Below are 19,399 nucleotides of genomic sequence, written 5' to 3'. Positions count from 1 at the left end.
TGCAGCCACTGATAGGACTAACAAAAAAGTTTAAATGGTGATCTTCTGAAATCTTTATTCTCATCACCTTAAAGACATACCTTGATCCTGTTCTAATGTATTCTCTGTTTTATAGCACTGTTTTGCTTTAATTTCTTTGTTAGATTATGGTACTAGAAAATATGCTGGAGTATAAAATGGCAATCTTGCTCATCATTTCTGTGGCCTTTTTTTGCTGTAAATATCTAGAGAATCTGAAATGACGACATTAAGCTGAGGCTATGGTACAAGAAGGGTAATAGTGGAGGGATTTATGACACTAACTTTGGGTATTCCTGGGTTGTTGTTTTTTTTTTTTTTTTTAAGTTTCTGCCTAACACCTATCTCATTAACAGAGATAAACCATCCTCTGAACAATCTGATCATCTATACAATCTGAGAGCTAATATAATCATGACGACATGTTTATGAAGTTACATACTTAGTTTTAAAAGCAAATGAATCATCTTGTAGTGTATTTGCCATTAATTTGATAAATATATTGTGCAGTCTATAAAGCAATATAATATTTCACTAGTAATAAAAATATTTTCATTATCCATGAAATAGCATGTTGAGCAAGGCTGTAATTATACCATCTATGTTGATTAATTTAGACGTCTGATGAATAATTCTTACAATTTAAACTCAGAGACTAAATTCTCTCTGTAACTGATGGAGAGAACAAGACATTTCCAGAAAGTGATTCCATCCACAGGTGTTCCATGCTTAAAGCTGTATTCCATTTAGATATGTTGCCATATTTGCATTTTATTATTACTTATGTGGACAGCAAAGATAGCCTCCTGTTTTTCTTTCCCCTTGTCACTTCCTAAGTTATTTTTTCTACATTGTTCTGTTACTATCCCAGTATGAAACTGGTTGGTTTTATAAAAGAGTACTTCTCCCTAGAAAAACTAGGAAAAGTGCAAAAAAAAAAACAAAAAACCCAAGCAGATTACAATAACTAGTTCAACATCTGTGATTCATGGATAAAATTTTGCTTTGTCACTGATTTCCAGTAGCGTAAATTACAGAATTTTAGGATTTACTTCCGGATATTAAAAGAAAAACTAAATTTCTATGTTCATGAAAAATAGCTTTTCAAATGGAGTGTAAAGGGTAGATGCTACTATGAAGAGACTCAAGTCTCCATTTCAAGTTGAAGCAGCTGTTACCTATGTATAATTAGTCTTGCTGATAGTTTAAATGTCTTTAAATGTGATTAAAGGTAGAAAGGCAATGAGTCCTAAACAGAACCATAGTCACTGTAAATGTATTACACAAGTGTGAACTATAACATATTAAAATTACTGATTATATCAAGAACAAATTTCTCACAAACAAATTATCAAACACCCAGGGGATGTGAACTAAGTTCAGCACCAAAATTAAGCAGATGTGTATGTGATACATACTTGTATTGGCTTGCCAGCTGAACATGAAAGTTATTAATGGTCTATATGTTGCTTGGAGGATCAGTCAGTTTTATCATGCCAGACATCTTTTGAATTGTGACAGTAGTAGGAAAAAAAAAAAAGGGATAATTTTAAGTAATCATCTCAGTTTAGGCAGGCTCTAGACACAGATATATATATATTTTTATACGTTTCAAAACTTCATGACATGGCCTTCTTGCTACTACAATAAAGGAGTTGAGTTACTACTTTCAATTCACTTGGTAATCAAATAAGTACCTGCCTAAAATTTAAGCATGCAAGTAATCAAATCATGTCATATCAAACTTGATAAAAAGTTCAATTATTTCATTAAATCAGGATCACAATCCTCATTCTTGTAAGAACTACACATAAGTGTTATAGCTTCTTAGAATAGAGATACCTTTGCTACTTTTGCTTTTCATCACTCATTGTAAAATTTTCTGTTTCATCTAGCTTAATATACTTCAAATGACTATTCTATATTAAAAGTGGGAGTATTAAAGTAATTTTACTGCATTTTCCTAAAGGGGGAATATACATTATATCCTTGGCAAGCTGAGCTACCTGCTACTAGTTTGATCACTGCCATTACTGATTCTGGTCTATTATCCATCCTTTCCTTTTTCTTAATTGTCTTAAAGCTTACCTGCCTTAAAGTTACTATTTCTTTGTTGTTGCCGAACAGCATATATAAAACAACTAGAAATGTTAAACTAAATAAGCCCCATATTATACTGAGATCCACAAGCATGGTGCATAGATGAACAGACTTAAGCAATGGTGAAAGATAGGAACAGTCCAGCAATGAATCAGATCTAGAATTTGACTTTAAAATTACATTCCAACCAAATGTTCAGATTTGTTTCACATCCTACTGTGACTGTGAACTGTTTTAAATTGTAAGCAACTTTGTCCCCTATATAGTAGATATTTGTATTTGTCTTTCCTGAATAACAAGCTCAAGACTTTAAATAATTTATGTTGTCTATTGTTCATCAAACTCAAGACTTCATAAAAATGCAGCACTTTTCTGTATATAGTTTGTTAAATGGCACTGACATTTTCCAACCACTCCTACACTCTATTGGCTATTTGAGTCAGAAGTAATGAAATGGAGACCTCCAGTCAAAGACTCAGATAATAATACCTAATTGATAAAACATAAATACTGTAGAAGTTGACTCACAATATATCATAACCAAGCTCAGAAGCTGGAATGGATATATATGTACATGTATAAAATCCTGCTATTCTAGCAATTATCAGTAAGTCTGTAATATATATTTGTTATTTTAGCTTTGGAACAGCGAGTAAGTCTTCTAGCAAAAACCTGATTTTGATAATTGAAACTGACCTTTCTTTTGCATTCTGTCTCTAGTTTTTATTCTAATATCATACTCAGCTTTGCTAATATGCTAGCGATTTTAAGACTGTTTCTTCAGTAAGCTTGCCTGTAATTAGCAATGTGCTATTATATTCAGAAGCCCATGTCCATTTGTCTTACAGCTCTCCTCTTAATTCATAAATATAGTGGCTGACATTGCTTTATTTGACTGTATTTTTAATTTATTGCCCAATTGCCCAGTCAAAATAACAATGATGTAAATCCTTTTTCACCTCATAGCATTGTTCCTCACTATTTGTTGTACTATGTGTCTTTATATATTGGAAAATCCAGAGTTAAGTTTTTCTATGATTTATACTCTCATCAAGTCATAAAAGTGAATTAACATACACAGAGGAAACACAAACTGACCTGTGAATCTAGCAAACTTATAACTTTGGTTAGTTAATCAAGGATTACACACTATTCATCATCCGTATTTAATAGTGTTGTCTGGCTGTTTAAGTCTGCATCATCCTCTACATGTACTGGCAAAATCGCAGTAAATATTCCGGTCTTGACCTTAGAGGGTTGTGTTCATTTGGACTGTGCAGACCACGCAGAGTTTGGCTGGTTGCAGCGCTACTCCATACCAGAATGCAGACTCCCTAGATTAATTAAGCAAGATGTCTTATGAAAAGAGTTATTGCTGGTTCTAATTAAACTTTGGAAGCTTTTCGTAGGATTTTCGACACTTTATCCACTGCTTGTTTTTAAACAAACTAGTCTGTTGCTTATTTTCCTACATACAGAAAAGTTCCCATCTTTTAAAAACATAATTACTTAGCCAAGCTCTTACAGAAGCCTCAGTTACAATATTATTAGATGAATAAAAGTATGTACACACACAGTGGTGTCAAGCTTCCTTGAATAGAGACATTTGTTTCACAATTTTTTTTCATTGTTTTGAAGTATGGTTTTTAAAACATTGTATTATGCTTCCCAAATCAGGGAGTTCTCTAACGTTAATTTCCTTTCAGTAAAGCCAAGGAGCCTAACTTGGTAAATCTGGTATTTCCTTCAATGAGTGTTTCACTTTCATCACTATCTTTTCATTTCAACAGAATTACTTTCTCCCCTTCACCTTGTCTTAGTTAAATTCTGAATAACACATTGGTTATTCAGTACGCTAAAAGAGGTGTTGCTTTACTAGGAAACTATTCTTCAGCAGTTCAGATTCCATGTCACATTTTTTTATTTACCATTTCTATTAACTTTTTTGCAAACAGTTGTATTTTGGTTATGGGAACGCTCCATTCAGAATATAAATCTGTTAACAGTACAAATGAAGACCTTGCACTTGGGTTATTTTGGTTTGTTCTTCTAGTATTTATATTTTCATTCAGAAATTCAGTATCTGATGTACGTATTTTGGATTCCAGCTTGAATTTTTCTTGTTTTTCTTCTTACTGATTCTGTGTGCAAGTCGGTCATGAATTCTACTCTTTGTTTATAATGGAAGTTTGTACTTTATGTAAAACTGACTTTTTTGTTCATAGGGTTTTTTACATTATTATTTCACTACATGGACCACGATGTTTACCATGTCCTTTCCTCGATTGCTGTTTCCTTCCCTAGGCTAGTTGCTAATGGACTGTTTAATTGAAGGCTCTCTCCAGTGACATGATTCTGACTTATTTCACAGTGCATACAATTTGCAAATGCAAAGGGAAACTTTCCTTCCGTTTATGCTGTCACGGCACAAAAAGTCCTGTCTTTTAAAGACAAGTGGGTTTTTGAATCATTGTTTCTCTTCTTTTTCAGTCTGTGCATTTTTCTAGAGAGTACTCAGATCAAAGTCTGACCATAATATCAAAAATAGCTGATGATGTTTGCAAGCCATTTGGCTGCAGCAGGCCTGGTAGTGTAACATTGATCTTACGATTTGAAGTGGACATTATTCAAAACTGTAAGCCTGTTTCCAACTTAAACTTCCAGTGTGACCCTCAGTCTCTATGCAGGATTCACAGCTATGACTTGGGAATTGAGACTTTTCAAGTGCCCCTGAGCTTTTCATGAGGTGATTCAGCTTTCGGTGTAGTTCAGAAAATATTAGGGCCATCAACCTCTGACTACTAAAATGCAGTGTAGTCTAACTAAGAAATCATGTATTTTATAAATACCTGGGGTGGGGGGGGTGTTAAAAAAATGAACAGGCTTAGACACTACTCAATAAAGCTGTTTGCCACACAAGAAATTTCATAGGTCTGTGCCAATAATAATCTAAGCCATAGCCCAAATATTATCCTGTAGCAAAATCAATGCCAATTCAGTAAAGTTGACAGCAATGGTGAGATTGCATGCTCCTATTATGCCAGTCCTAATTTGCGTTTTTCTAGGTATTTTGGGGTTTTTCCACTGAACTTTTACTATGATTCTAACTAGAGACAGCAAACCTCCAGCCCTGCTTGAAAGATACGATCAGTATGTCACTTTCAGAAAGTCTCTGATATACTGTTAGAATTAATAATCTTGGGAATGTTTAGAGATGTTTTTGTCCAAGTCTTGTAAGCACTGAACAGCCATATTTTTATTATTTGTAATTGGGGTGTCATATATTTTGCAGTTCTGCATGTAATTTAATATAGAATATACGCCATAGTAAGATATTTGTATGGGTGTGTGTGTATATATATGCATATATACACATATATGTAGGCACGTATATACATTTCTAAGCCATAGGAATGTGTATAGACTAGGCTAAAAAAAGTGATTTTTGCTTATTCCACTCCAAGTTCCTGAAAATCTGAATTCTCTGTTCCCATATTTATATCTCACTCTTAAATGTTGCTGGCCTTTAAACGGATTTCAGCTATTACAGCAAGTTCTGCAAATTTACTAAATGCTATGTGAAGAATTACTTCCTCTCAGATATGTATTTGTTTGAACAAAACCCTTTGAAAAGAGAAAGGGGTCTGGTTTTTGTTTGATATATCGTGGGATGCAAAGAATCCCTGGTATTTCAGGATTCTTTGTGCACTGACCTAGTCATAACAGTTGCACATTTCCAGACTAAGGCTATTGAGAGTCTGAAGAGGCTTTGAGGATAGAATTAAAATCCTTTGTATTAGTCATCTTCGGTGGCCTGCGTTTGATCTTCATTCAGTTTCCTACGTATATTGAGTAAGTCACATTGTTACTGACAGTTTTCCTGAGGACGCCTTGTGCTTGAAGGCCATTTTCTTGTGTTAACTCAAAGCTTTATTAGTTTACATGGGATTTTGGAAGCAGCTGCTGTCAATTTTTAATTTTTTTTTTTTTTAATTCTTTGTGTAGAACTAGTCTGGATCTTTAGGATGGCTGCAAAGTACTTGTCTAGGTGGTTTTGGCTTCTCCTCTCATTTTTGAAGTTGTAAACGTCCAATGTGTTATCAGACTTAGCATACACGTTTCAGATGTGTTTTTATCCAACATAACCATCTTTGCCTCTGGTTCAGTTTTGCCTTTTTCTCTGTCCTTGCTTTAATGTAGACTGTTCCTCAACTCTTCTAAGTTTTTGTTTATTTGTCCATCATTTGAAATAAGTTCTACATACCCTAAGAGGTAAGTCCTGGAAATAATGTCTCAGGTCCTGCGTAGTCAGTATTCATATTCACGATACGCAGTTTTAAACACTAGTGTGTAAGCACACTTGTTGTGGAAAGGACAAATTTCTCTGGAGGATCAGCTGAACCTGTAAAAAAAAAAAAAGACAAATAGACTTTTAACCATCTACTGTTGCTTTCAGTTTATTATGATGTGTACTTCTGTAATTCCAGAGAAGCCCGTGTAAGCAAGAAGGCAGCTTCTGTGTGGTACTAGGCACTTGGCAAGGAGCAATGTAAAATGTCAGAAGCCTTATTGCTTAATGACAGCAGTAGCTGATGAGCTGATACACATACACACACATGCGTGTGTATTCTGGAAGACATCTTCATTCATATACTCTCTCCAAAATCTCCATTCCAATGTTGTTATCCTATACCTTTCTCCCTTTTTCCAATCTACCTGTTCCTGATTCTACCCGAATTGTGTCCCTAAATGGTCTGTCCTTCTTTCCCCATACCGTATTCATGGTGGTGCTGTCCTTATCCTCAGTACTGTGTTAACAGTTACAGGAAAGAGGTGAAGCCGTTATATGCTATTTTAATCTCAGGCTGCCCTCCAGCAGATACTGATTCTTCAGCTAACTACGCTGCGGGCCACTACCACACTCAGATAACTAAAACTGAGGGATGCCAAATATTGTGCCTCTTCGAAGGAAAGTTCAGCTTGAGCAGTGAAAGTATCTGCTCATCCACCGCTATCTTCTGCTCTTTTCTTCCTCGTTTTGGTGTACAGTTCTACTTCTCTTTGCTCACTAGCTCATCTTTTATTACTTGACAAATGACAAGGGGCAACCCCACTCCTTCCATAGTTTTAGGGCCTGATAGACCTGTGAGTCCCTAGGCACGGGGTTTATACCTGTTGATTATGCATATATTCTTCATATGGATGCTGGAATAAGTATATCTATCTTACAAACCAGTGATAAACTTTGCGAGTGCACTATTCATGGTATCTTCTGATGAGTTAGTCCAGGAACAAGACATCGTTGATCTGTTTATACACCTGTAAGCATTTCCTTGTCATAAAGCTGCAAATGAAATAATATTTTAATCATATTAAAATATTTTATAGATTATACAGCCCATGTTGGAAATTAGATCCACTGTTAGGCCTCTAGCAGCAGGGAAGGGTAGACATTTGACACAGATTATTTTTTTCTTTTCATTTCACAGAACAGGTTATAGATAATTATGGAACATTAACAAATGCAAAAATTGGAGAATCATATTTAAGAAAAAGTAGAAAGCAAGTTTTCATTTTGTGTTAACTAGAATTGTATGACATGCAGTGATACCAACAGGGTTTTTTTCAGGTAATAGTTTACTTATAGTGCAAATCTGGGTATTTCTGTGTGTAATGAGCTTAGAAATAAATAAGAGAAAAGCATATTGATGGCTTGTTTGTCCTGGTGAGAAGAAATTCAATCACTAGTGTTTTGCTGTACAGCAGAGCTAGATAAATATTGTAAAAGAAAAAATATTTTTTCATAAAATTATCATTTATATCTATGGATACATGATTGACATTGAACTAATTTTTTTCCATAAAGGACATATCAGAAAGATTAGTATTTCTTGCTATTATTTATTAATATTTATTTGTTTATTTATTAGTATTTATTATAAAGGTAGTGTTTATTATTATATCATGAAGTATGTATTTTTCAGTTTAACAAAAATTGTAGCAGTTACTTTTAAAATAGAAACAGCTATTTTCAGGTCACTGTGATATTTTCACTGAATTGACAGCACACATATATTTCAGGTGAGCTCTGTGAGGAGAAACTAGATTTCTGTGCTCAAAACCTGAATCCTTGCCAGCATGACTCAAAGTGTATCTTGACACCCAAAGGATACAAGTAAGTCTAAAATATTGTCACAGTCCAACTGAGTCTAAATTTCTATTTTTTTTATCCTGCTTAACTTCTTTTGTTTTAGTGGAAGCAAATTCTATTCTCAAAATACTAACTTCAGTTATTCTCAAGCATTATGGCAGAATAGGCCATTATTTTCATGTAGATCTACATTATTATCTTAACTGTTTTACTGAATTTTACTGATCCTTAACAGTTCTTATTCCAGTCAGATTTTGAATAAGAACGCAGAGTATAGCAGTTAGTCTATGTGACAGCCTATACAAAACCCTTTTAGTAGCTTGGGCAGTAGGAAAATAATTGCATTTAATTGAAGTGGAATAATTATACTGCTTTCTGAGAAGTAATTGTGAAAGAGATTATTAGAAAGGCACACCGGAAGGTACAAACTAAAGAAGTCCATCCCCAGGATAACTAATCTTTAATTACACCATATCCTTCTCATAATTAATTAGTATGCACTATTAAAAGTGGTTTTAATAGGTTTTAGGTTAATAAATATGGGAAACTTGCAACTTTCAATTGTTGTCTTAAGCACCTGTTTTATGTACACTATGTGCTTGTGCTAAAATCAGATTATTTATTATCATTCCTACTACTTACGAAATGACATTTTATTTAAAATATGGCAAAAGATAGTCAAATATATTAAATATTCAAATGACCATTAAATGAAGTTGATAGTTTTCAACTGGAAAATAGAAAACTTGTTGGATTTAAGTTGTTATGTGTTATGTTTCTTTTCTGCATGCCACTTGAGTAAACCTAGTTTGGCATCTTATACTTTACTGCCTAGCTCATTAATCTTCCATGTTACTTTCTGAGATTTTAAATCAGAAAATAGCACACGCAGTAAATTCAAGCATGTATCTCACTTAGCTTTTTAATAGCGTGCTTTATATTCTTTTTTCACTTTTCTTATTCGTATATGTTGAATAAAAGTTGAGACATTTGATTGAAGTACTTAATTTAAAGTTACACAGCTATTTAAAATCACTCTTGGCACTTTAGAGCAAATTTTAGATACTAAAACAAACAACACCAAGGAGGGAACCACAAGACCTAATGAAATCAATTACATACATCTTAATTTAAAAAAAAAAAAATCATGTGGATGCATGAATTTGTAATCTTTTCCATTCATTTTTCACAGAGTTCTGGGCATTCGCTCAGTCTAATATACAGGAATTCCCTGAAGAAATGCCACTAGCATTAACAATGAGAGTTGCATGGGGGGGCGGGGGAAGGGAAACACACATTACATACTGTCTTGAGGATATGCTGTTTCTAGTTCAGTGGGGGCCGGGGGAGGGCAGAGGATGTGTTCTGAAACTTCTGTTAGTTCACAGAACTATTTGGAGCTATTTATAGTAAATCAGGCTGGTGGAACTTCAAGGGGAAAAATTTACGCATAACCTCTAAACTGTATAAATGGAGCATTGGTCCATTCATAGCTGTTCAGTTGACAAAGAAAATATCCATCAGTATAATACAAGCCTTGGATTATTTGTCTTGGTTTCAGCAACTAAGCATATTGATTATTGTTAGTGTTCGCAACCACTTACAACATCCCGTAACATTCTGCATTACTCATAAATTCCAAGAACAACTGTCAAAATGATTCATGAGGGCTCTCTAGATTTAAACCACAATTCTTCAATATAATGGCAGATGAGTAACCATGTGTAACTAGCAAACCTGTATTCATTACATATGTAGATTCCCCATATAACATGATTAAGCTACATAGTCTTTACACACAAGGTCACAGTAATGCATTTTTTTTCTTGAGTTTTAAACAATTCGGTAGTTCCTTAACTTTGTCATAAGCACACTGTATTGTTAAAAGGCACTGTGCTATCCCACTTGCTTTCCTGTTTCACAGATGTGATTGCACACCGGGATATGTAGGTGAGCATTGTGATATTGACTTTGATGACTGCCAGGACAACAAATGTAAAAATGGAGCACAGTGTACTGATGCAGTTAATGGATATACATGTGTTTGCCCAGAAGGATACAGGTGAGAAAGATCAGAAGACAGTACAGACCTGTATGTCTTTTGTCAAAGTTGCTTTTTTTTTTTTTGGAAATACTAATTTTTTTCTGTTTGTATTTAGTGGCTTGTTTTGTGAGTTTTCACCACCAATGGTTCTACCTCGCACCAGCCCTTGTGATAATTATGAATGTCAAAATGGAGCCCAGTGTATCATAAAAGAGAGTGAACCAATCTGTCAATGTTTATCAGGCTACCAGGGTGAGAAATGTGAAAAGCTGATCAGTATAAACTTCGTAAACAAAGAATCCTATCTACAAATCCCTTCAGCTAAGATACGCCCCCAAACTAATATCACTCTACAGGTAAGACTGTCTGTGTTGCAGATTCTGATCTGGAAAAGAGTGTAAGTGACTTTTCATGGTGTGGAAAATTAGCCAAAGTTGTCATTGGCTCACTTAAAGAGCTTTTCACAGTTTGAGCTAAAAATCTAGAAGAGTCACTGGAATAACTATATTCATATTGAAGTAGATGGGCTTATTAATAGGAAGAGAAAGAATTTTGTCAGGTTGTCCTTCAAAGAAGAATTTTATAGTGAAGTAACAGACTATGGCAGTAAATTCAGAGATTCACTTAATACAGCATTTTGATTTGATATTTATTTTTAGTTCTTTCTAAGTGTTTCTTTCTTTTAACTAGATTGCCACAGATGAAGACAGTGGAATCCTGCTCTACAAAGGCGATAAAGATCATATAGCAGTAGAGCTGTACCGGGGTAGAGTGAGGGTCAGTTACGACACAGGATCTTATCCAGCCTCTGCTATTTACAGGTGAACCCAGATGAAACAAATTTCTAACTGAAACAAAACATTAATTCCTTATATCAAAGTCACATTTTTGAATAGATGGTCAAAAGAAATATATGCAAATGAATGTATTGTCAGACATTTAAAACCTATTGCCAAAAGACATGTTTTGGCTTGGAAAATAACTCTAATGCAGATATGTCGGAAAGATAATATATTATTTGATCCATTAAAACTGAGTAAGAGTTAGCTTTCGGCAGAATATTTATACATTTGTGTAAAGCTCACATGTGGAAGTGGAGTTTTTTCCATTATGTTACTGCCAAATAATTTCCTAGTGTGCAGGGTAAAGCGCAGAACTATACTGCATAAGCAGAAATGAAATGGAAGTTACTCTTCTCTTCTGCGTTAGGCGGTCGTATAATGTGGGACTTTTCCCTGGCAAGTAAAGAGAGAGTGAAAACCCTGATTCTGAAAAAAGGCACTACCCTTGAAAAAGAAATGTTTTTTGCTTCCAAAGTCATTAAGAGACAGAATCCACATCTGCTTCTGGAGCATAACTTTTAAGGTTTTTTTAAAGTCAAATTTCTCTGGTTCTCTGAAAAATTACCACCTGAATTTCCAGGGAGGTTTTATGTAACTTCTCAAGAATTTGCAGACAGACATTGCAAGAGTGAGCAAAAAGACAACAGGCATCACTTCTTGGCCTTGATTGCCCTATTGTTGCTACAAATACATGCAGAAGTAAAGCGGAAGTATTAAATGGGTTTTCCTTGAATCTTCTTTTTGCTGTATTTACACTTTTGTGTTGTAAAATTATATCTAGTGTATATTTACTTGCTGGAGTTCGTAGAAGCTGACATTGTTCTGCATTCTATTAGGAACATTTCATTGAAAATAAATGATTTTTAGAAATGATTGCACTCAAATGGCAATATAAAATCAAAAGCTTAAGTTTATATAGCAGGGAAACAATGCTAAACTTTGTTATGTAATAAGACCAAGGGAACTGTGGTTTTAGTAGATTACTAAGAGCATTCCACGGAAAAAAAATCATTCCTATAAAATACAATATAAAGTTCTTTAGTAAAAACATAGCCTTTTACAATAAGCATCTTAAGGTTGCTTTTATTTTCTGATGCAATATGTATTTCATAAGGTTTTTTTGCAATTCCATGAAATGGTTTAACATGTGGAAATAGTATATGTATTTTAATTGTATAAATTTTAAAATATTAAAAATAGGATTTGCCTTTACAGGAGATTGAAGCATTTAACACAAATTTAAAATTGCATGAAACATTCACTTTTCTCAATGACTACAATTCAAAATAAGATTATTTTTCTTTTCTATCTGGGATAGTGCTAAAGATGAAGTTTAGATTGTTTTGTCAGGAGTTTAATTATTTTTGTTGATTTTTATTTTGACAGGTACAGCTGTCTGAGAATAGGAAGCAATAGGAATCAGGATCATATGTAATTTCAAGTTATTTTCGCTCCCATTTGTTTAATCTATCAAGAATACTTCTTCCCATTCAAAACACATATTTCCTTCTCATCAATTTAACACCTTCTCCAGTATTACTGGAATATAATATATAGTGGTAATTCATACTTGTCCATTTTAGTTTTCTAGAAAAAGATTGGAAAACAATACTCAGGTAAAATTAAAAACCATAAATGTAGAAGGGGTTAATAACAAAGTAATCAATTAACAAACAGTCCCAATTAGGTTAGTGTTACAGAACAATTAGAAGCATCTCCCCTACATAGTTGAGGAGCTGTTTTGAATTATGTGACAAGTGGAGAATGCAGGCACAATGAAGAAAGGGATGGGAAAGTAGTGAAGTCTTACAGGGTGACATGGTTGTTTAGTGAAGCAGATACACACTTGTATATTACTATATATTCATTTCAAATAAGCCTGATGGTGAGTTTCTAGGAGATATTTGAAAATTGTCATGTAATGGTACTGAGATCAACTGTAATGAAGTCTTTTGCCCTTGAGGGAAGTACATACATTGGAAGCCATGTATACATTCCCACATTTGTATATATGTTTGTGCATCTAGTGATCACTGTACAAATTAGATATTACTTAATTTCTATTTCAGGTTCTAAAAAGGAGTACGTTGTAGCACAGGACCTTTTACACATTAGACTCTAATCCCTTCATCCTTTCCAACCTGTTCCTGGTTTTCTAACTTTTGTTTCCAGCAATCCGTGTTTCAGTTCTTACTGTTTTACCTTCCTAGGATCTTTGTGACATTTCCTGCCCCTTTTCAGCTCTTTACCTTCTTTTCACCCATTCATTGCATGTTCTCTTTCTGTACCTTTGTTACCTATTAAAGCTGTGTCCTGTCATGTTTCCTGTCCTCCTTTCGGTCCCTCCCTTTGGTTTCTTTCCTCCCTTCCCTCCCTTCATTTTTTTCTAAGCCAGCTAGATGTGATCATCTTTGCTCAAAAACTGCTCACAGACATAATCTACATTAACCTACTGATTCACTTTTCCTCTTCTCTATTTTGTCCTTCTCAGTCTCCTCCTTGACTCAATTTTCAGTCCTGTTTTCCTTACAATCCACTGCCATCCATTACTCTGATTCTTGCTTTATTCCAGCTGTTTCTTGTCCAGTCCTACCTCTTTCTCTTCTTTCTCTTCAGGCCTAATTTTTTCTTCTTCTGAATGAGAACCACACAGTTTCTTTCTCTGTCCATGTAACCTTGATCTAGCTAAGGCAATACCTTCTCTTGGAATGGGTTGGCAGGCCCAGATGCAGCAAGTACTACTGCAGCCCAAAAGTACAGCTGGAGGGAAGGTGCCAATCATCTGTGTGTTGAAATATAGCCAGCATGGACAAAGAATTTGGGGATCTGGCCCTCCAGTTTCTGCAGACTTCCATGTTTTCAATATTTTAACACCTTGCCTCAGTGGATTTTCAGAAAGATGACAAATGGATAGACATGGTGCCAGCCCCCTGCCAAATGTCATGACCTGCAAAACAAGGTTAATAGAAGCATAAGAGATAGGAGTGTGTTCCCTTCAGTTTGGGAAACTATCTGGTCTGTTTAGAAAAATAAAAATCAGTTTCAGGCACAATTCAGTATGGAAAATTTTAGAAGAAACAGTTGAAGTTTACCAAAATTATAAATAGCTAAAATAATATTGTGAAATGGTGTCATGGGTTAACCCTGGTAGGCAGCTAAGCGCCACGCAGCCGCTCCCTCACCTCCCCTTCCACCCCCAGTGGGACAGGGGAAGAGAAAATAAAGGAAAAGTCAGAAAAATCATGGGTTGAGATAAAAATAGTTTCATAACCGAAGGAAAAGTGGAGGAGGAAAGAAAGAAAACAAAGCAAGACAAGTGCTGCAATTGCAATCACTCACCATCTCCCATGGGTAGGCCGATGCTTAGACAGTTCCCAAGCAGAAGATAGCTAACCTACCTAAACCCCCCCTCCTCTCCCTTTTACTGCTGAGCATGACATTATGTGGCATGGAATATCTCTCTGGTTAGTTTGGGTCGTCTGCCTGGTTATGTCCCCTCCCAACCTCATGCACGCCCCTAATCTATTCACTGGAGGGGCAGAGTGAGAAACAGAGACGGCCTTAACACAGTGCAAATATTATTCAGCAACAGTTAAAACATTAGTGTGTTATCAGCATTGTTTTGGTCACAAACACAGCACCATATCAGCTCTTATGAAGAACATTAACTCCATCCCAGCCAGACCCAGTTCAAATAGGCGATGAATTATAAAAGAAAACAAGTTAATGTATTAGGTTTTATCAGAGAGATATGAAGAAGACAAAGAACAATGAGGTTTAAGAACGATTTGGTAACAGGGTAGATAGTTTGCAAACTAAGATGAGAAGTTGCTTACAGTGAGAAGGACAGAAAGGAAATTCAAAAACTGATAAGTTTATCAAGAGATGTACAGATTTCATTGAGGAAGTGAAGATTCATGGATAGTACAGGAAAAAGAATAAGACAAGTCATACTCCACTGAACAATGATGAGATGCCTGAAACAGAGGCCAAAATAAAAAAAACAGCCAATAGAGAGATTCAAATAGAAGTTTTATAATATAAATGGCAGTCAAGAAATGGTGTGTTGAATAGGAGTCAAAGGGGAGCTGTAAAGCCTACAGAGGTGCTTGCAGTAGCAACAAAACAAAGTTACAAACAGATGATTTAATCACGATAAATGTGGAGAATCAACAATAACAGCAGTTAGCTGTGTAGAGTGAATGAGAACTGATTTACCAATGGGAATTGACTGCAGAAAGAGCCATCACCCCAAAAGCACTCATCAGTCAATGAGTAACAAAATGAGATGACGGCAGTGCCGAGACTAATAAAGAAAATTAATTCATTGGAGATGGTTATTTGGGGAAAGTTGATCCACTTGGGTTTTGTTCTGTCTGGATGTCTATTTTTAAATGTTAAATGGTTTTTACACAAAAAAAAACCAAAAAAACTTTTCATTCTGTAAACTAGTTTTCATCATATATTTATTGGAAATATGGGAATATTTCTTCCCAAATCTTTATTCTTCTACAGAGTTCCAGAAGCTTTAAATCAGTTTTTCTTACAGCTTTTCATTAGGATCTATGTATTCAGCTCTCATTTGTCCAATGGGAAATGGGCTACAAGTAATGCAAGTGCATTGGCAGGAAATATTGCACAGATATGCCTTGTGTTTATTTCCCCTTTAATTTAAACCACCCTTACCTAGAAGGGCTCCTCTTTCTGCAGTAAATTTTTACCAGTAAAACAGTTTAAACTAGAAGCTTTTAATAATCACTCATAACAGAGACACATTCTCTTTATACATTATGTTTTATACATCCCCCAGAATGACCTCTTGCTATAAAAATGCATGTTCTGTGTTGCTTTCGTCCTTTTAAATACTATCGTGTGAAAGGTTAGTAAGTTGTAAAATAACATAACTTTCCTTGGAACAAGAACATTATATGAGGGTTTCTTGCTTACTTAAGTCAAGAAGTCATATGCATTTTGATTTCTTAGCACAACTTTTTTCCCAGATTCACTGAAATGTGTTAAATAAATTAATCCTGGCACTTTTCTTATTGCTTGAACACAGCAAACAAACCTCTTAATACCTTGAATAGACCTTACTCTTTAGGAATGATGAACCCTGACCTTATCGTTCCCCACATGGAACCTGGCAGTCCCGCTCCTGCCCACTCCCAAAAAGTGTTTATTCTGCCTGTGCCTGCTCTGTTGTGTGTTTACACTTTCACATAGAGCTGAGTTTATGTAAAGCATGCATGCTACTATGCAGATCTTTTATCCGTATTGAGCTGAACCTGTCCAAATAGTTAGAGTTGGTAATAAATAGCTAAGAAGTTATTTATGTGTCACAGCTGTAAACGACCATGTGAGTGCTTCTGATCTGTTCCAGGGCAAAAGCAGTTAGGTTAATTAAAACATCACTAAGGATGTTATAAGGTAATTTGCTTGATTTTTGCCTTGAGATTTAGGAAGCTAATCCCTTTCAGCTATGCTGCTTTCCTAATGAGAAGAGCTAACCGACTGTATGACTGTTCAGTCCATTGCCGTCTATCATACAGTTGGTTCATTTAAATAACTTTTTTTTCAAAGGCTTAAGCTCACTTATTTGATGGTGCCCTGAAGCAAATAAAGGCTTTCATGGGAACGGTTATAATGTCTGGTCTCTGGACTACAGCTCATTGTCATAACTTCCATGCAGCCATACATTCAGCTCTTAATTCTCCCATGGAAAATGGGCTGGAAGTAATGTAAGTACAATGATATATTCAGTCCCAGCATTGAGTAATAATATTCTTCCTTCTCTGATGTACTTAAACCGTGTTCATGTGCAGAGTAGGTACCCTGCACTTAAATATTTGCTGTGTAGATATTGAGGCTGGTAAGCATAGGCAGCCATTTTTTGTACTTAGTAACACGTGTAGGTTTGTCCTTACACAGCATAAGCACCATGCTTGAATCAAGCCTTTTCTGCATGACACCTTTCATGCATTCTCCTACTAGCGGGTTCATATCTTGTTAGTAAGCAGAAGGAAATGGTACATGTAGGCAAGAAAAAAAAAAAATATTATGGTATTCACTCTACTAGCCAGAAGCTGAACACACAGAAATTACCGTGCCTAATAAAGATAACAAATTACTTTATTACTAGTGTCAGTGGAGCTGTCTGGACCAATGATGTGATTTTGTCTGCCAGGACTAAGGTTAGATGCAGTTTCATTTTCCATGAAATAGTAGGTTTATATATCACTGGAGTCAACTCAGGCCTTCAGACTTGCAAAACATGTAAACCCAATACTATGCAACATGTAGGATACACACACGTACACACACACGTGCATGCATGCACAAATAATATCTTAAAATAACATTAGAATCATAGAATGGTTTAGGTTGGAAAGGACCTTTAACAATCATCTAGTTCCACCCCTCTTGCCGTGGGCAGGGGCATCTTCCACTAGATCAGGTTGTGCAAAGCCCCATCCAACCTGACCTTGAACATTTCCAATGGTAGGGCATCCATAACTTCTCTGGCAACCTGTCCCAGTGTTTCACCACCCTCATATTAAAGAATTTCTTCCTTGCGTTGTCTTCTTTTACTTTATAGATTCTATCTAATCTAAATCTACCCTTTTTTACTTTAAAATGGTTACCTCTTGTCCTACCACTACATGCCCTGGTAAAAAGTCTCTCTCCATCTTTCTTATAAGCCCTCTTAAAGTATTGAAAGGCCACAGTAAGGTCTCCCCTGAGCCTTCTCTTCTCCAGGCTGAACGACCCCATCTCTCTCAGCCTTTCTTCGTAGAAGAGGTGTTGTTGCAACCCTCTGATCATTGTTGCAGAACTCCAAACTTTTTTTGTGTTCACCTTTCTGCCTAGTAAATGTATTTCAACTGATATTTAGAATATCATCTATATTTACACAGTTCATTAGTTTATGAGGACAGGAATAACTTTGAATGAAAAAGGGCTATTAATTTACAATACATATTATTAATAGAGTGTTATTGATGGGTTATTATATTGTATTAGCTCTTAAGCATATATGCATGTCCTTACTGAAAATCTAGCTTTCAGGAGACTACTCCGGGATGAGTTCTGTTCTGATGCTGTATTAACTATTAAAAGGGAAGAAGACCAAAAACTGTTCTAACCAGACCGCCAACTGTTTAAAATTAATATTAATGTTTATTTTGCAGTGTGGAAACTATTAATGATGGCAATTTCCACATTGTGGAGCTGCTAGCTATGGATCAGATTCTGTCTTTATCTATCGATGGAGGAAGCCCCAAGATAATTACCAATTTGTCAAAGCAATCCACTCTGAATTTTGATTCTCCACTGTATGTAGGAGGTAAGAGGATCTTACTGCTTCTTACTAACAGTATCATAGCTAATTTACTCTAGTAACATACATTAATAAACACATGGTAAGAGACTCATTCATTGAGATAACACCTTAAGATGAAACTTCAGCAGTTAATCTCAATAGTTTCAGTTTTAACAAATAATACGTCCTCAAACTGCACCTGTTGCTTTTTTATCAGTACGGATATTTGATGCCTACTGTAAAATTCTGTAATTTTCTACTGTTGCGGAGTTTATTATACTGAAGAAGTGTGTTTAACATTGTTTAGCTACCTGAAGATGCAGTAATGCCTATTCAGAAAGTGTAGAATGGTAGCATTCTGTTTCGATCACGTTTTACATTTCTATTTCACTCATTACACATATCTGCAGGAAATAATAGCAAGGTGTAAAGCCATGAAGTATAATTTCTGTCTGGAGATATTATTGCTTAGGGCTGATAGGAGTTAAGACATTAGGTAAGAAGGGAACCAACTGCCTCACAGTATGTGGCAGGGTTTGGGTTTTTTTGTTTTGTTTTGAGAAGAAAGAATTGTTTCTTTCAGTAAAATTGGTAGTAGGTGATTGTGGAGATAAACTATTTGAAACATTTTCGATCATTTGCTGCAATTTACTCTGTAGAACTATGGATTCAAGCCCATTGTTTTAACCAGCAGTTTCGGTTGAATTTCTGATGGGCCTGCATAACCTTCTGACCTAAAAGAGTCAGAAACTTCAGCCACCACTTTGTGCCTTCTTACTGTCCTTGGTAGCAAGTCTAAGTTCTTAGAGATCAGAGATTCAGCATGGTTTTTAAATACTGCTGATCTTCCACCAGTCTTCATCTTCTACTTATTTTAACCTTACGCTCTTATAGGAGACGTATAAGGAGTCTCCTTCTGATCTGTT

General features: G+C 35.4%; 1 protein-coding gene across 1 annotated transcript in view; it reads left to right on the top strand.

The window, feature by feature from the left end:
* The window catches only part of SLIT2 (slit homolog 2 (Drosophila)), a 272,375-nt gene that overhangs the window by 242,595 nt on the left and 10,381 nt on the right, over nt 1-19,399 (top strand). Inside the window, exons 32-36 of the mRNA XM_009324114.1 lie at nt 8,200-8,293; nt 10,194-10,331; nt 10,429-10,669; nt 11,004-11,134; nt 18,343-18,497. Coding sequence (XP_009322389.1) covers nt 8,200-8,293; nt 10,194-10,331; nt 10,429-10,669; nt 11,004-11,134; nt 18,343-18,497 — 759 coding nt within the window. The remainder of the gene's footprint in view (nt 1-8,199; nt 8,294-10,193; nt 10,332-10,428; nt 10,670-11,003; nt 11,135-18,342; nt 18,498-19,399) is intronic.

The sequence above is a fragment of the Pygoscelis adeliae genome, unplaced genomic scaffold (genome assembly GCF_000699105.1).
Source record: "Pygoscelis adeliae isolate BGI_AS28 unplaced genomic scaffold, ASM69910v1 Scaffold24, whole genome shotgun sequence".
In the NCBI taxonomy this organism is placed as follows: domain Eukaryota; kingdom Metazoa; phylum Chordata; class Aves; order Sphenisciformes; family Spheniscidae; genus Pygoscelis; species Pygoscelis adeliae.
Note: the sequence above shows the minus strand (reverse complement) of the source record. Positions and strands in the feature narration are given on the sequence as shown.